The sequence below is a fragment of the Oryza brachyantha genome, chromosome 10 (assembly GCF_000231095.2).
Source record: "Oryza brachyantha chromosome 10, ObraRS2, whole genome shotgun sequence".
Classification (NCBI taxonomy): Eukaryota; Viridiplantae; Streptophyta; class Magnoliopsida; order Poales; family Poaceae; genus Oryza; species Oryza brachyantha.
This window is the reverse complement of record NC_023172.2, coordinates 15,572,120-15,587,352: the sequence shown is the minus strand read 5'-3', so window position 1 is coordinate 15,587,352 and position 15,233 is coordinate 15,572,120. Positions and strand designations below refer to the sequence as shown.

Genomic DNA, 15,233 nt, shown 5'->3' with positions numbered 1-15,233 from the left:
TAATCTGCCTGGCCGTGGTTTGGCTCTTATTATCTCGTTGTTACAGCTATTTATAAAGTTAAAATTAAACTTTAGACTTGATTTTATTTTTTTCATCATGGTTTATTTTATAATTTTTGTTTTAAGTCATTATATACACGTATATAAAAGTTTTATCTCGTAGATTATTCTTCATGTGAAAAATATGGTTTCGTTTTTATTTTAACAAAGAACCGCTGCGAGCCCGTTACTGTAGTAGATTATTTCGATTGTCGCACGTGGCCGATGAAACAATGACACAGTAGTCTACTGTTCCTACTACAATTCTTATTCATGTGACCTAGGCACTGAGGTAAGATTTAGCTCAAGATGTGCTTGGATTTTCTGTTCAATGGACCGTGTCAAACTGATGCTGCCACGTAGCATGGAGAATATAAGGAGAAGAGAACCCGCTGAGAGGAAATCAAATTAAATTTTGGTTTGCTTGGTTAATAACAGTATGAATTTCCAACCAACTATTACTTCGTTACATTTTTTACTATCGCTATATTTATATAAAAGTAATAAATCTAAACAAATGTTGATATATAGATAAGTGCAAATAGCATCACAATATCATATAATAGAACACAGAGGAAATATTAGCAAAACCAATATTGTCGGATATGGATTCGCAAGGTACATATAAAAGCGATTATTAGCTAACTCTATGCAAATACGATAGTATAGGAAAAGGAGAAAAAACCCGTTATACAATAATATATATAGTGTATTCTTAAAGTTTATTAAAGAAATTTTTGTTGCATACCGACAAATAAAAAGAAAGATAAGATAAAAAAATATTTTGTTATATTAATAAAAATTCATACAGGACTATGTAATTATGCATGTTCTTATCAGATAGGTTCTTCTTAATGGATTAGAAAATAAGTGATCCTATGCTGCTCATAGCTCTTGCTAAAAGACTTAATTAATTAATCCAAACAATCAATCATGAAGCCCAGCATTATGTTGCTGGACACCAGGGGCTCTTCTGAACATGGACCTCCAAATAAGAGTAAGTATAATAGCAGGCTATAAGTTAACTAAATACTTATGTGGAGGAGAGAGTGGATGAGAGAGTGTAAACAGTCTGTAAACTTATAGCCAGCTCAAGCACAAAAACCAATAAACTCTATAAGAATAACATGTGGGTCCTGTATTAATAATAAAGAACTAACTATACTAAAAACTGGCTATAAAAAGTCGTATAACTAGGTTGTTGGCTATGTATTATAAATAGCCTTTGCTCTGATACCCAGTACTGCATCTGGGCCTGCATGAGCCACGTGGCAACACCGGCCGCTACACGTGGCATCGCCCCGGCAGCGTCACAAACCGCCACGCCGTATGCACCGGACGCGCCACCTAATCCGCGGGCCCCGTCCACCCGCCACCCGCCGATTAGGTTCAGCTCGCGCGTGCGGGGGGCCCACGGGACGGCGACCTCACTCCTGTGTGCCACGTGTCGCGCATCCGGTCCACCCACGTCGGCGCGCGCTGCATCGTACGCCGTCGCTGGGGGCCCTTCGGCTTCGTCGCTTTCCGGTGACGGCGACCATGAGAATTTCCTATTTCTCTCTCCCTCTTGCCGCCTCCTCTTCGTTTCGATTCGCTTGGAGCTTTGCTTTGCTTCCGATTTGGGGTGGGGTTGGGTTGGTCGGTCTCGAGCTGCAGCTTCTCCTCTTCGGGGGAAGGAAGGGTTTGGGTTTCTTGGGTCAATGGGGGAGCGGTACGAGGCGTTGAAGGAGCTCGGCACCGGCAACTTCGGGGTGGCCAGGTTGGTCAGGGACAAGACGAGCAAGGAGCTCGTCGCCGTCAAGTACATCGAGAGGGGCAAGAAGGTCTGCCTTCCCTCCCTCCGTCGCTGTCTTGGTTTTCTTTTATGATTAGTTTCTTGCGTCGGATTGGTTGATAGCGGGTTTGGATTGATGATTTATCAGCAGTTCGTTGTTCACTTGTTCTGGAAGCGTGTTGGCTGTTGGATGAATTTTTCTGATTTCTGGATGGTTGGTTTGCTCTGTGTGCAGATTGATGAAAATGTGCAGAGGGAGATCATCAATCATAGGTCACTCCGGCATCCCAATATCATTCGGTTTAGGGAGGTAATTCATGTGTTTTCTTCTCATCAGTGGTTCGACAGCTTTACTGATCATCAGTTAGACTGCTACTGAAGAAAAAGAAAGTAGAAACTGTATTTTTTTTCTGGAAATTGCTGATAAGGTTTACATCTGCCAAGAAGCACTTAGAAAGTTGTATCATCTGAAGGTGGAACTGAATTCACTTACTGTAACGTAATCTTGATCCGTATCTCAATCGAGAGCAGGTATGTTTGACACCCACACACCTCGCCATTGTCATGGAGTATGCTGCTGGTGGAGAACTCTTTGAGCAAATCTGCACCGCAGGGCGGTTCAGTGAAGATGAGGTTGCTTCATGCTTGCCTGTCTTCTCAGTCTTCCTGTCTGCAACTATATGTACTCAATAATTGATTCATTTTCTCTATTATCCATGTCAATAGGCAAGGTACTTCTTCCAGCAGCTAATATCAGGTGTCAGCTACTGCCATTCCATGGTACGCTTTGCTTGTTCAAAATCCTCAAAAGTGACAACAGATATAGCATAGGTGCATAGGTGAAGTGGTCATGAACTGCTTCTGCAAAATGCAGGAAATTTGTCACCGTGATCTTAAGCTTGAGAACACCCTCCTGGATGGAAGCCCGACACCTCGTGTGAAAATTTGTGACTTTGGTTACTCAAAGGTACTAACATGTATTCTAGTTCTGTTCTACATCCCAAACTGTACTTGAACTGTTTTTGGTAGAATCATACTGAACAGCTTGGCTTTTGTGGTTTCAGTCTGCTTTGTTGCATTCCAAACCAAAATCTACAGTTGGTACTCCAGCATACATAGCGCCAGAAGTTCTTTCAAGAAAAGAATATGATGGCAAGGCAAGTTATTTCTGCTCTCTATGCTTAGCAATCTTCATTTCTTCACTGTAAAGTAATGATACCAAAGATAGGTATCAGTATCTATCAGTATTGCTTTTCTTTTCTAACATCATGGAACCATAGTAATCGAGCATTTACACAGTCTAAAAGTGATCCACTGGATAGCAATTGCTTACGATGGGTGCAAACTAACTGAATATCATAAGCTTTACATTTTCAGTAAATCCCTGAAACATCGATTGCATCATTGATCATTGATTTGCAACTCTTACATGAGCTGAGGTAATGAGTTAATGCTGAATTGTTGATGCATGTATACCCTTACCAGGTAGCAGACGTTTGGTCATGTGCTGTGACACTGTATGTGATGCTCGTCGGTTCATACCCATTCGAAGATCCCGGGGATCCAAGGAACTTCCGCAAAACGATCAGTGTAAGTGATCTTCATCATCCAAAGCCTTTTCTACACATTACTTGATTGGCGAGCCTCAAACTCTGAATATGCAAGCCCTTTTCCACTTGACAGAGAATTCTTGGCGTGCAATACTCCATCCCGGAATATGTGAGAGTGTCTTCTGACTGCAGGCGCCTTCTGTCTCAAATATTTGTTGCTGATCCTTCAAAGGTACTCAGATTCACGCACTTATTCTGTCTGTTTAATTAGTAAAATCCTAGTTTCCAAACTCTAGATTTCTCCAAATTGAAGGAAAATTAGCCTTAAACCGTACTCCGATTCAGCTTGTAAATTTTGCACTCTGTAAACATAATAAGATTTCGCCTGCCTGTAAGATTTTGTCTGAAATTAGCGATATGATTCTTCGGAAATTAACTTGGTATATTCCTGAACTTTTTGATGTTCAGAGGATCACGATCCCTGAGATAAAGAATCACCCATGGTTTCTGAAGAATCTGCCGAAGGAGATATCGGAGAGGGAGAGTGCCAACTACGAGGACACGGACGCCGGCCCGCCGGCGCAGGCCGTCGAGGAGATCATGCGGATCATCCAGGAGGCCAAGGTCCCCGGCGACATGTCGGCCGCCGACCCGGCGCTCCTCGCCGAGCTCGCCGAGCTGAAGAGCGACGACGAAGAGGAGGCCGACGAGCTCGCCGCCGATGAGTACACCTACTGACCGAGCGACTGATCCGTTCTGCATGCATCCATGCATGCATGCATGCATGGTCCTGGCCTTGCTATGCTGCAGGTCTGCAGCTGTAGATATGATCCGAAATATATGTGATCAGTTGATCACTCAACCAAATGATATGTATTACGATGATAATCTGCCGTATGTACTGTGTTTATTGGACCGGATTATCCTGCGGCTACGTGCACAATAAAGAAAAAAGTTGAATATGTTTTTTTATCACGGTACAAGCGTGCGTGCAGGTTTCACGGCAGAAAAAAAAAAAGCTGCTCGTGTTTGTTTGATGCAATAAGATAAGTGATCGACAATCTACTGTCAGGAATAATTTTTGCTATAGATTTATGAGCAACTATCAGCAATATATATATATATATATATATATATATATATATATATATATATATATATATATATATATATATATATATATATATTGCATACGGAGATACGGTCCATTTGAACCATTCAGTGACTTCTAGAGATCATCGTAAAACATTTCTCCTACCGGCTGCTTGGCTATTGTACACAAATATATAATACTTCGTTTTAAAACAGAAGTATTTTAACAGTGGTAAGTTGAACATCTTAAACTTGCAATATTAATTAAAAATTAAAAATGTCGACGTATTTGTCATTAGAATAAATTACATTTATCATTAGAACAAATTATTAATATGCAGGACTACGTTAAGTCAAAATTTAAATTTTTAGCTTAATTTAAAATTGATTTTGAGTTTTTTCGCTGAGTACAGAATTAGCTTTTAGGGGGTTAGAAATGTATATATATAACATTTTTATTCGTAGATTATTTTTTAATATGTCGTTTGTTTTTATAGAAAACTCAAACAATCACCGTATACGTTTTCCACTGTTACTTCGGAGTGAGTAGTAAACAGTACAAAGCAGATATACGTGCTTGTACGTATAAATATCCTCCGGTTTGGCGTGCATCCACTCGTGTCACTCTGCCATGGCGAGCCTCACCGTCGGGAGCGCGATTCGCACCCACGCGGCGATCTTCCATGCCACGCGTCACGACGACGCCCGGGCATGCCGCCCAAGGCGGCGCCGGGGGACGATGAGGTCGGTGCGCGCCGACGCGGCGGCGGCGGCGACCAGCGGGTGGGAGCCGGGCAGCTGGAGGGCGCGGCCGGTGAGGCAGATTCCGGAGTACCCGGACGCGGCGGCGCTGGAGGAGGCCGTGCGCGCGCTGGCGTCGTTCCCGCCGCTGGTGTTCGCCGGGGAGGCGCGGAAGCTGGAGGAGCGGCTCGGGCAGGCGGCCATGGGGCGGGCCTTCCTCCTCCAGGGCGCCGACTGCGCCGAGAGCTTCAAGGAGTTCGGCGCCAACAACATCCGCGACACCTTCCGCCTCATGCTGCAGATGGCCGTCGTCCTCACCTTCGGCGGCCAGATGCCCACCATCAAGGTCCTCCTCATCTCGATCAGATCACCCACTCCCATGGCGTCCCCATCTCACCATTTTTTTTCCTCTTCGATCTGCAAGTTTATCCGAAATTCGATCGAACTCCAAAATGGATGGAGATTTATTTCCTGTGCGCCACACTCGTAATGCACACATGGTTTGGACTTTTGGCACACACTCAGACGTTCATGAAGGAATGCCTTTTTAGGTGGCTTAAGCTCTTGAAGGGTCCCAGTTGTCATCTTCCTAATCTCTATCTCACTTCTTGAGATGGCGATGTAGGCTCCTATAGTTTATACGAAGATTAGCAAAAAAAAATAATTTGAGGGTAAAACTTTTATACGTGTATCCATAACGGTTCAAAAAAAAAACAAATCTTGTAAAATAAACTGCAAAAAGACACAAAATTAACTCTAAAATTAAGTTTTAAAATTCAACTTACGGCTTATACTTGCCGATTTAGCTGGCAAATTCAGAAGGTCAGGCTTTTAATTTATATATGTCAAAGCACGCATTTATCCATTCAGTTTATAAATTTATAAATATGTGGCTGACTGTTAGCATCTTTAACACCTTACACTTCTAGAATTTTGCATTGCTCACAAAAATGTACAGTAAAAATTACTGCTATACCTCTCAGAGTACATAATAGCAGGCAAAGGATAGGTGGAGAGATGACAAGATACAGCAATAAGAAAGGCAAGGATATATCAGATGTTTATCACCAGTGCACACATGGAACCATTTACTTTATGTGCTACAAAACTATATTTACTAAACATTTTAATTGCTAATGAATACAGTGTTGTGCTGTTATTTTTACAAATGGATCTTTATGAGGTTGAGAATGTATTTCAGGTTGGAAGGATGGCTGGCCAATTTGCAAAGCCAAGATCAAACCCAACTGAGACTATAGATGGAGTAACACTTCCTTCTTATCGAGGTGATATTATTAACAGTGATGTTTTTGACGAGAAGTCGCGGGCGCCAGATCCTGAAAGGTTAATCAGAGCCTACAGCCAATCGGCAAGCACCCTGAATCTTCTCAGAGGATTTGCCCAGGGAGGGTATGCAGATCTTCAGAGAGTCACTCAGTGGAATCTTGACTTCTTGAGGGATAGCACGCAAGGCGACAGGTACTTATCTTGCAGTAGCTTCAATCATCAAATGCTAAATCTTTTGCAATTATTTTTATGCAAAATTCTTTGTTAGTGTGGTTGTTGCATAAAAACTGAAATGTTTATTTTCCAAAGCACTAGCATACGAAGTGCATTGTTTAGTCTAAGCTTTATATTACAGATAGCATGTCTGCATCAGACACCTAGTTTAAACCATGGCAAATTGTAGCGAGGGATAATGCACTTTCTAGCAAATATCATTGATAATGATCCTTCATGCATCTTGTGCTTTTCTATGAGCAGGTATTTGGAGCTATCTGAGAGGGTTCACGATGCCATTGGATTTATGGTTGCCGCTGGTCTGACTCCCCAGCATCCTATGATGACCACAGCTGAATTCTGGACATCTCATGAGTGCCTTCATTTGCCATATGAGCAAGCGTTGACTAGAGTGGACTCCATTTCTGGCCTTCATTACGATTGCTCTGCGCATATGCTTTGGGTTGGGGAGAGGACTCGGCAGTTGGATGGCGCTCATGTTGAATTCCTTCGTGGTATATCCAACCCTCTGGGTGTAAAGGTAACCGATCCACTTCTTCAGAGTTGGCTTGTTTGTATGAGACTTTCAATCAATATATCTTCATTATGCAATATATGTACTAAAATTCTCAAACTATGTATCAATATTGGGCTGTCAAGGTACTTTACTCCATATTAGATGACAAGTAGCTATATTTACCACCGTAGCTCATCGGTCTTGTGGTGTTTAGCCTTACATGTAATTGTTAATTTGTTGGAACAAAATATTTTCGGCTTAGGGAAACATGATATGTTGAACTGTGAGTCAGGTTTAGTCATGTTACTGAAAATAAGTATAGTAGTCATGACGTCACAGTTCTTATAGAAAAGTGCAAAACTAGTGTATATGCACATAGTTAATTTTAGGACAATTTTACCACCCTAAAGAAGTTATACAAAAATTTGATACCTCAAGATACTTTCTAAAAACAGTAAAATTTCTTAATTTTATCTGTTAAATAGGTGAGTGACAAGCTCGAACCATCAGAGCTTGTTAGACTGTGTGAGATTTTGAATCCTCACAACAAACCTGGAAGACTGACAATCATCACAAGAATGGGTGCTGAGAACATGCGTGTGAAGCTCCCACATATGATCAGAGCAGTACGCCAAGCCGGGCTAATTGTTACCTGGGTTTGTGATCCCATGCATGGAAACACCATCAGCGCACCATGCGGTCTCAAGACAAGATCATTCGACGCGATCAGGGTAAGAACCCAAGAACTGACACCTGACCATGGTTTGATAACACAAACTGACTTACCTACTGAAGGTTTGACACCATTTGTGCCCATCTCGTAAATTTGCAGTGCGAGCTCAGGGCTTTCTTTGATGTCCATGAAAGAGAGGGAAGCCACCCTGGAGGGATTCACCTGGAGATGACCGGGCAGAACGTCACAGAATGCATTGGTGGATCCAAGACCGTGACACTTGATGATCTCAGTGCTCGCTACCACACGCACTGCGACCCCAGGCTGAATGCATCGCAGTCGCTCGAGCTGGCTTTCGCCATTGCTGACAGGCTAAGGAAGAAACGGGACAGGGCATGGAATAGGTTGGTGTACAGTGCGGTAGCGTAAGATATTTTCAGCCCAGGATTTTGGCCTACAAGAAGATGGATTGCCACCATTCTTTATTTCTTTTGAACGATAAACAATTTGAACCCATGTCTGCACTCTCTTCTGCTTCATTTTGTAGTTTGACAGATGGCTAGAGGCGAGCCAATCCATTGTCGTCGATGTTTCTTGTCTTAAAGATGACGACTTGATTATCAAAAGAATAAATTGGAATCTACTGGATGTTACTCCTTCCGTCCCACCACAATGAGTGCAGTTTTACACTATTTTTATTCCACGTTTGATCACTCATCTTTTTCTAAAAAAATAATTAGTATTTTTATTAGTATTAGATGATAAAACATGAATAATACTTTGAGTGACTATTTTTTAGTTTTTCTATAAATTTTTCAAGCAGGACGAGCGGTCAACAGCAGTTATATTGAAACAGCGGTATTACTCTATATGTGCCGCATACATTATTTTCAAACCCTCTTTGTTTAAGCTTATAAGCTGATTAAAAAAACAAACAAGCAGCTTTTAAAAGGATTATTTTAAAGTCATAAGCCAATCTTTTACTTTACTATCAAATCAAAAGCTAAGTTCAAGTAGCAATTTTGACTTATTTGAAATAGAGTAACATCTCACCTTTAAAGCCACCAACTTGTAAACCATATAAGCCAAAAAATAGCTACAGTAAACATACTCTAATTATGAATTAATCAGACTTAAAAAAATCGTCTTGCGAATTAATACTCATTTATAAAATTAGTTTTTTTATTAGTTTATATTTAATACTTCAAATTCTTATTAGTTACGCTAAGAAACCAGACATTCATTTGAGTCATGGAGAAACATTTCACAGAGCCTTCTTTGAATTAATCACTTACTAGAAGGCTAGAAACATCGAACATGTCACAGATTGTGGACGGACACTCATCGAGTGAAAACCTGGCAATAATATGCTAATATTTGGACAAAGCAGCTGCATTGCAACAACAGCATCTCAAGCACAAGATCACTGAAGTACTGAACTGATTACAGCTTAACTGATCACTCACTCCTAATCCTCCTCACTCTCCCCCTCTCCGTACCTACACCTACATTCTTTGCCCTCCAAACCCTCACTACTTCTTTAATCACCCTTCCAAACACAAAACACCTAGTTGTAGAATTATCACAAGTCAACGACTAACCCCAGCAGTTAACAAAGAGCAGTAGTAAACATTAACACAAAGAAGTGACATCAACAACATGAAGTTGGCGATGCTGAGCAGCAGCAAAGCTCCATGTGGAGATCAATCCTCATCCATGGCAGCGGCGGAGGAGATCACCTTGGCTTTCTTGTGGTGATGGTGGAGCTGCTGCTGCTGCTGCTTGCTGAGGAAGGCCTCGACGAACAGCTGCTGCGCGTCGAGCAGCGTCTGGGTGCGCTTCATCTCCGACTCCATGCGCTCCTTCTCTATCCGGAGAGACATCTCCAGCCTCCGCTCCTCCATCCGCAGGAACTTCTCCCCGACGGCACGCAGCGCCGAGGCCACCTCCGCCATGGCCTCCGCCTCTGTGTCCTCGTCGCTTTTCTCCACCTTGGGCTCACGGGAGACAGGCTTGGAGCGGGAGGCCTTGGGGATGGTGAAGCGCAGCCCGCTCCCACCCCCGCCGTTGGAGATGAGGCCGTGAAGGCTCCTGCTCCGCCCCGCGTCTGCCCCCGCCTCCTCGGAGGAAGGGGAGGATACGGGAGAAGGGGACGTTGGGGAGGGGGAGGCCGCGGCGGTGGAGGCGGAGGGGCCCTTGGACTTGATCTTGATGATGGGGTTGGGGCTGGGGTCTGGCGCCCCGCCGCCGGCGAGGTCGTGGAGGAGCGAGAAGAAGGGCCACTTGGGCGCCTTGGAGCGGCCGGCGGCGCGCGTCCGCTCGGCGCGGTACCGCTTCCGGAGCTTCTCGATCTTGTGGCGGCACTGGACGCCGGACTTGTGGGTGGCGGTGGGGAACCTCCCGCAGCGGGCGGTGACGGCGCCGGCGACGTCGTCCCAGTCGGACGCCCTCAGGTTGCCCTTGCGCAGCGCCTCCCACCTGACACGGTATGCCTCGATGAGGGCAAGCGTCTCATCGGGCGTCCAGCAGGGCGGGGGCAGCCTCCTTGCCGAGCCCCCCGCGCCACCTCCCCCGCCGGAAGACGCGGCGGCGGCGGCGGCGGCAGCCGCGGCGGCGACGGGGGTGGCCAGCGGAGGGAGATCCGGGGAGGAGAGCGCGTCCGGGTTGGGAGGCGGCGACGAGGAGGAAGACATGGTCGTCGTCGTCGTCGGCGTCGGCGGCGGCGGCTAGGGTTTGGTGGTGGTGGAGGAGATGGGAGGAGGAGATGGGGAATCGGTGATAAAAGCGGTCGTGGTGGCGGAGGAGGTGGGCCACGCGGCGGGCGTGGGCCGGGGGAGCGGTGAAATGACCGGCTGGGGGTGGAGGGCACCGCGGCGGCCGCGTGGGTGCGGGTGGTGGTGGCGTGCCCGTGCGGTGCGGCGCGGTGGCTCTGAGGGGGTTTGTCGCGTGGCGGCGCCCCGCGCGGTGGTGGTGGGTGGGCGCGGGTAATGGCACGGCACGGCACGGCACGGCGCCGCAGCAGCAGCGGCATCGTGGGTGGCGGTGTGGGGGCGATGGTGGCGCGCGGCGTGGCCGTGTGCCGTGTCGGATCGGGGCCTGCCTTCCTTCTCGGTGGGTGGACGTCTCTGTCTCTGTCTCTCTCTCTCTTTCTCCTTCGCCTCGTCTCGTCCCCAGCTTTTCCGTTTCCGCCGCGCCATGCCTGCGCCCGTGGCTTTTGCGAATTCCAACTGCGCCGTCCCGTGACGATCTCCCCTCTAATAATTTATGAAAAATTACAATGTTACTATTATAATTTTATAAAATTAAAAAAATATTATCCTAATCCATGGGTCATTGATTCGTATGATCCCACGTGTCATCGAGATATCAATGATATATCTCTAATTTTACTAAATTATAATGACATGATTATAAATTTTTCAATAATTTATGCGTCCGCCGGCCGCAAGGTAGGTACGCTCCCCGCATCTCCAGTTTTTCTAATCGACTCCGTTCATTGTTTTTATGCTTAGCGGTTCATTTTATTTAAATTCTTTATATAAAAATTATAAATTATTTTTAAAGTTTTATTGGTGATAATCAATTCATAGTAAAATAATTGTTAGTTATATAATTTTTTTAAATAAGACGAATGGTAAAAGTAAACCTAAAAATCAATGATGCCAAATAAAAAATGATAGGAGTATTTTGGATCAAAGCCCCCCCCCCTATGCGTATAGATTATCCTTATGCTCCTGGGTTATTTGAAGTAAAAAATATCTTTTTTTTAATGGAGCAAGCAAACCATAATTTAAACTTTAAAAGTTTTTGTTATATTTTTTATCATAGTTTATTTACCATAACTTTTTTGGATTACTAAAACTGTAATATAAAAGTTTTACACATATTTTTTAGTGTTATACAAATAAGTAAAAGTTTTACACGTAAGCACGATATGTTACATCAACTAAACCTCGGTATAAAACAAGCAAATATGTGAATATTTCTCAGTAACAAGCAAAATGGTTCTTCAAACTGTCCAAAAGCGCAAAATGAGTCAGATTTAATAGTTAAGCGAGTGTTCGTACTTGGTTTTGTAATTGAGAGAGCAAATCAAACTCGGCCAATAGTGAAGGGAGTACAGTAGACTTTTTCCTTAAAATGGATGGTCTGTTAAAACCCACTATGGATTCGGCCTGCTAAAAAAGAAACGAGAAGGAATGACCACGAGGCCATGAACCTATATACCATAAAGAAAAGGCCGAAAATTTCATGGGCCAAAAAATCGCATGGGCCGGGCCGTGATGGATCGCCCATTAGCCTTTTCGCGGAGCGGCTCGGTGGATCGACCTTCCTGGGCTTTTCTGCAGGCCCATTATTCCCAGCCGGACGGCCCAGATAACAGCCGTCCGCGTCTCGTCTCCGCCGCACGCATCGGCGCATCGCTATACGCTGCCGCCGCCTGCCCGGCGACCTACCGCCTCGCCGGATCTGTCTCGACTCGCCGCCGGCCGAACCCCTCCCAACTCTGTTGATAAGTATTCTTTGTTGGGAGGCTCGAGCCGAGTTCCTCGCCTGCAGTGCATCCGCTCACGCTGCCTAGTCCTTCGCCGCGCGGCGGCGGCGGCGGGTTTTTCCCCTCCCAGGCCTCGAGCATCTTCAAGGTATCCATCTCTCGTCCTTCCGCGGCTACTCGGCCGGAGTAGATTGGGGATCCGGCAGGGGTAACCTTGCTCGATTTTTTTTCCCTTGAGAGTTTTGGGGGGCAATCTACTCAAATTCGTTCTGCATCTACAACCCTTGCAGTTTGCGTGCTACGCGATGGAGCCGGAGGCAAGGCCCGCGCCTGACCCCAACGACGCGAGGCAGCGGTTCTTGTTGGAGCTTGAGTTCGTCCAGTGCCTCGCCAACCCTATCTACATCCACTGTACTGTACCATCCTATCATCTTCTTACCCGTTTCTACCCAGTTTTGGTTTGAGGAATCGGGCTACCTTGTTTCTTGTATTGTTTGTGGAACCAATTTTGCGTGCCAGTAGATAGTTACTTCGTATCTCCGTGCCTAATCTGGATTAGGTTGTTGGTCTGTGACTTGATGGGCTTAAGAAAAGAAAAATGTGTGATTTGATTGTGTAGGTCAGCTCGTGTGATAGCCTGCCTAAAGTAATTAGTTTGTTAGTACTGCAGACCGGATGGATAATTGGAGTGTGTGTTGGCCGGCAACTTGCATAAGCGAATTCTCACTAGGAAGGCTTGGATGGTTGGATAATGTTTTGCTTATGCCCCATTACTCTAAATGATTATGATATTTTAACGGAGTCAAACTTTTTAAATGATTACCAAATTGGGTACTGCATTTAAGATGACATATCTAATATTTCTTATGTTGAAACAGATCTAGCACAGAACAGATACTTTGAGGATGAGGCGTTTCTCGGGTATCTCAAGTATCTCATGTATTGGCAGCGTCCGCAGTACATCAAATACATAATGTGTGTGGCCCTATAATTTAGATTTGTCTACAACTGCAAGTAGGTGCTTGCTGTGGCAAAATAGCTTGCTCATAGTGGGTGCTGATTCTGCAGGTATCCGCACTGCCTTTTCTTTCTTGAGCTCCTCCAAAATGCAAATTTCCGAAATGCAATGGCACATCCAGCAAGCAAGGTGATCCTTTGAAACCCTTTTGACCATAATTTCACACTTGCATTGTTCTGTAACATCTTTCAAATCCTCCTTTTATTAAGAACCTATTTGCATTGTATTGCTTCAACTGTAGATTGTTAGTAATTGGGGAAGTCTTTATTATGGATGTTCTAACATATTCATGAATGGGCATCTCTATTTATTTATGAATGATATTTAGTACGCAACTAAACAAACTGCAAGCTATTGAGCTTTGCACATGTTGCACCACACATTCATATTTTCATTTTGTCTATCGTGCTTAATTAGCATCAATTGTACGGACTAACTCTTTCCATCATATTATTCACAGGAAGTTGCTCATAGGCAGCAATATTTCTTCTGGAAAAACTATAGGAACAATAGGCTGAAGCACATCTTACCCCGCCCTCCTCCTGAACCAACTCCCGCACCTGCACCTGCACCAGCAACTGTGCCTGCAGCAGCACCAGTGCCATCACCTGCAGTTCCGCCTGTTGCTGCACCACCATCTTTGCCACCTATGTCAGCAGTTGGTGCATCTGCAATGTCTCCAATGCAGTTTGCTGGAACCCCTGGCACCAATATCCCAAAGAATGACATGAGAAATGTCATGGGTGGACAGGGTGGTAGAAAGAGAAAGTATGCACTTCCCTTGCAATCGTTCATATCTCTTGTGAAGTTATTAGTTGTCCATGCAGTGTTATTTTGCTCTGCAAGTTTGTCTCTTTTTTTTCTGTACTGTGCAAACATATTCTTGTTTCATTTGGGTATAGTCAAATAGAATTGACTGGTGTACCAATATATATTATTAGGCTCTCAACATGCTTTTGCAGGAGAGCTGAATGTTCATTCATGGTAGGAGTTGTTATTTGTCGAAAACAAATGAGCGAAGGAACCCTTTTGTTTTTCCTTTTCATCTCTCCTTCCCTCCCTCTCCTGTTGTATATTTGCATGGTGAGGGAACAGGGTTGGCTGTGGGGTCATGGTTTCTTTGGGATTTTGTCAGCAGTGCATACAAGGTTTCTAGTTGTGTTGTTATGACTGAAAGTTCAGTAGTCAATTGAAATGCCTAAAGTTGTAATGTTCATGCACTTCCGACTGCTTATTTCCTTTTACTCCTGTGCTGTCAGCCTGTAATGGTTTAAACTCGGAAGTATCGTATTTATGTTTGGCAAAACCATTGGATACGACTGACATGCTTTGTATGTTGTGACTGCAGGATGGGCTAGTGGAACATGCTGGTCAACTTAACAGAGGACAGCATTATATGCAAGTGATTTATCTTAAAGATTTTTCTGTCTTTAGGCTTTTATTTTGCAGACAGTTTAGAATCTAACATGTATTTTGTGCTGGAGATGTAATTTAGATAGCAAATATGTCCTGAACGCTTGGTCCTTGAACGACTGGCTCAATTATCTGGTCTTGTAAGTTAGATAAAAAAAAATTTCACCGGAAATTTCGAAATTTATCGAAATGCCAGAGAACACTATCAGCCTATTGACAGATCGCATATTCTGTGCATAATGAAGGGATTGAGATCCAGCGAAGTGGTCATGCTTTTAAATTTTTCTTCATAAGTTCCGTTGTGACAATATTATTGGATGTACCTTTAAGACTTCCAGTGTTTTTTCTGAATGATATAGCATATACTATTAGAAATTGGAGCCATCTCTGTACATGAGATCATCGCTGCAACAACAGTACC

General features: G+C 44.3%; 4 protein-coding genes across 4 annotated transcripts; 3 read left to right on the top strand and 1 right to left on the bottom strand.

Annotated features, from left to right (window-relative positions):
- The first annotated feature begins 1,616 nt into the window (after positions 1 to 1,616).
- Positions 1,617 to 4,425, top strand: LOC102714956 (serine/threonine-protein kinase SAPK3). The gene is made up of 9 exons (XM_006662011.3): positions 1,617 to 1,862; positions 2,049 to 2,123; positions 2,345 to 2,446; positions 2,540 to 2,593; positions 2,688 to 2,780; positions 2,878 to 2,970; positions 3,299 to 3,403; positions 3,497 to 3,595; positions 3,832 to 4,425. Exons 1-9 carry the CDS (start codon positions 1,740 to 1,742, stop codon positions 4,099 to 4,101), a joined length of 1,014 nt encoding a protein of 337 aa, XP_006662074.1. The 5' UTR covers positions 1,617 to 1,739; the 3' UTR covers positions 4,102 to 4,425.
- A 634-nt stretch (positions 4,426 to 5,059) lies between these two features.
- LOC102714679 (phospho-2-dehydro-3-deoxyheptonate aldolase 2, chloroplastic-like) lies at positions 5,060 to 8,539 on the top strand (the record flags this gene model as incomplete). Its single annotated transcript, XM_015841620.2, has 5 exons — positions 5,060 to 5,542; positions 6,398 to 6,675; positions 6,961 to 7,237; positions 7,699 to 7,944; positions 8,046 to 8,539. Coding segments are annotated over 5 exons (1,554 nt in total), but the record flags the coding sequence as incomplete, so codon positions are not given.
- A 594-nt stretch (positions 8,540 to 9,133) lies between these two features.
- On the bottom strand, positions 9,134 to 10,872 carry LOC102714407 (trihelix transcription factor ASIL2-like). Its single transcript, XM_006662010.3, has one exon. It carries the CDS (start codon positions 10,577 to 10,579, stop codon positions 9,590 to 9,592), a length of 990 nt encoding a protein of 329 aa, XP_006662073.2. The 5' UTR covers positions 10,580 to 10,872; the 3' UTR covers positions 9,134 to 9,589.
- Positions 10,873 to 12,302: 1,430 nt separating this feature from the next.
- Positions 12,303 to 15,025, top strand: LOC102714128 (mediator of RNA polymerase II transcription subunit 31). Its single transcript, XM_006662009.3, has 6 exons — positions 12,303 to 12,529; positions 12,672 to 12,792; positions 13,260 to 13,356; positions 13,450 to 13,528; positions 13,860 to 14,167; positions 14,748 to 15,025. Exons 2-6 carry the CDS (start codon positions 12,687 to 12,689, stop codon positions 14,755 to 14,757), a joined length of 600 nt encoding a protein of 199 aa, XP_006662072.1. The 5' UTR covers positions 12,303 to 12,529; positions 12,672 to 12,686; the 3' UTR covers positions 14,758 to 15,025.
- Positions 15,026 to 15,233: the final 208 nt, after the last annotated feature.

Bases quoted from the DNA above. Each gene is read 5' to 3' on its own strand.
- LOC102714956 (XM_006662011.3), top strand. From the start codon at position 1,740: ATGGGGGAGCGGTACGAGGCGTTGAAGGAGCTCGGCACCGGCAACTTC. The intron at 2,594-2,687 runs GTACGCTTTGCT...TGCAAAATGCAG, and splicing joins TCAGCTACTGCCATTCCATG to GAAATTTGTCACCGTGATCT. The intron at 2,971-3,298 runs GCAAGTTATTTC...TACCCTTACCAG, and splicing joins GAAAAGAATATGATGGCAAG to GTAGCAGACGTTTGGTCATG.
- LOC102714407 (XM_006662010.3), bottom strand. From the start codon at position 10,579: ATGTCTTCCTCCTCGTCGCCGCCTCCCAACCCGGACGCGCTCTCCTCC.
- LOC102714128 (XM_006662009.3), top strand. From the start codon at position 12,687: ATGGAGCCGGAGGCAAGGCCCGCGCCTGACCCCAACGACGCGAGGCAG. The intron at 12,793-13,259 runs GTACTGTACCAT...ATGTTGAAACAG, and splicing joins CAACCCTATCTACATCCACT to ATCTAGCACAGAACAGATAC. The intron at 13,529-13,859 runs GTGATCCTTTGA...TATTATTCACAG, and splicing joins TGGCACATCCAGCAAGCAAG to GAAGTTGCTCATAGGCAGCA.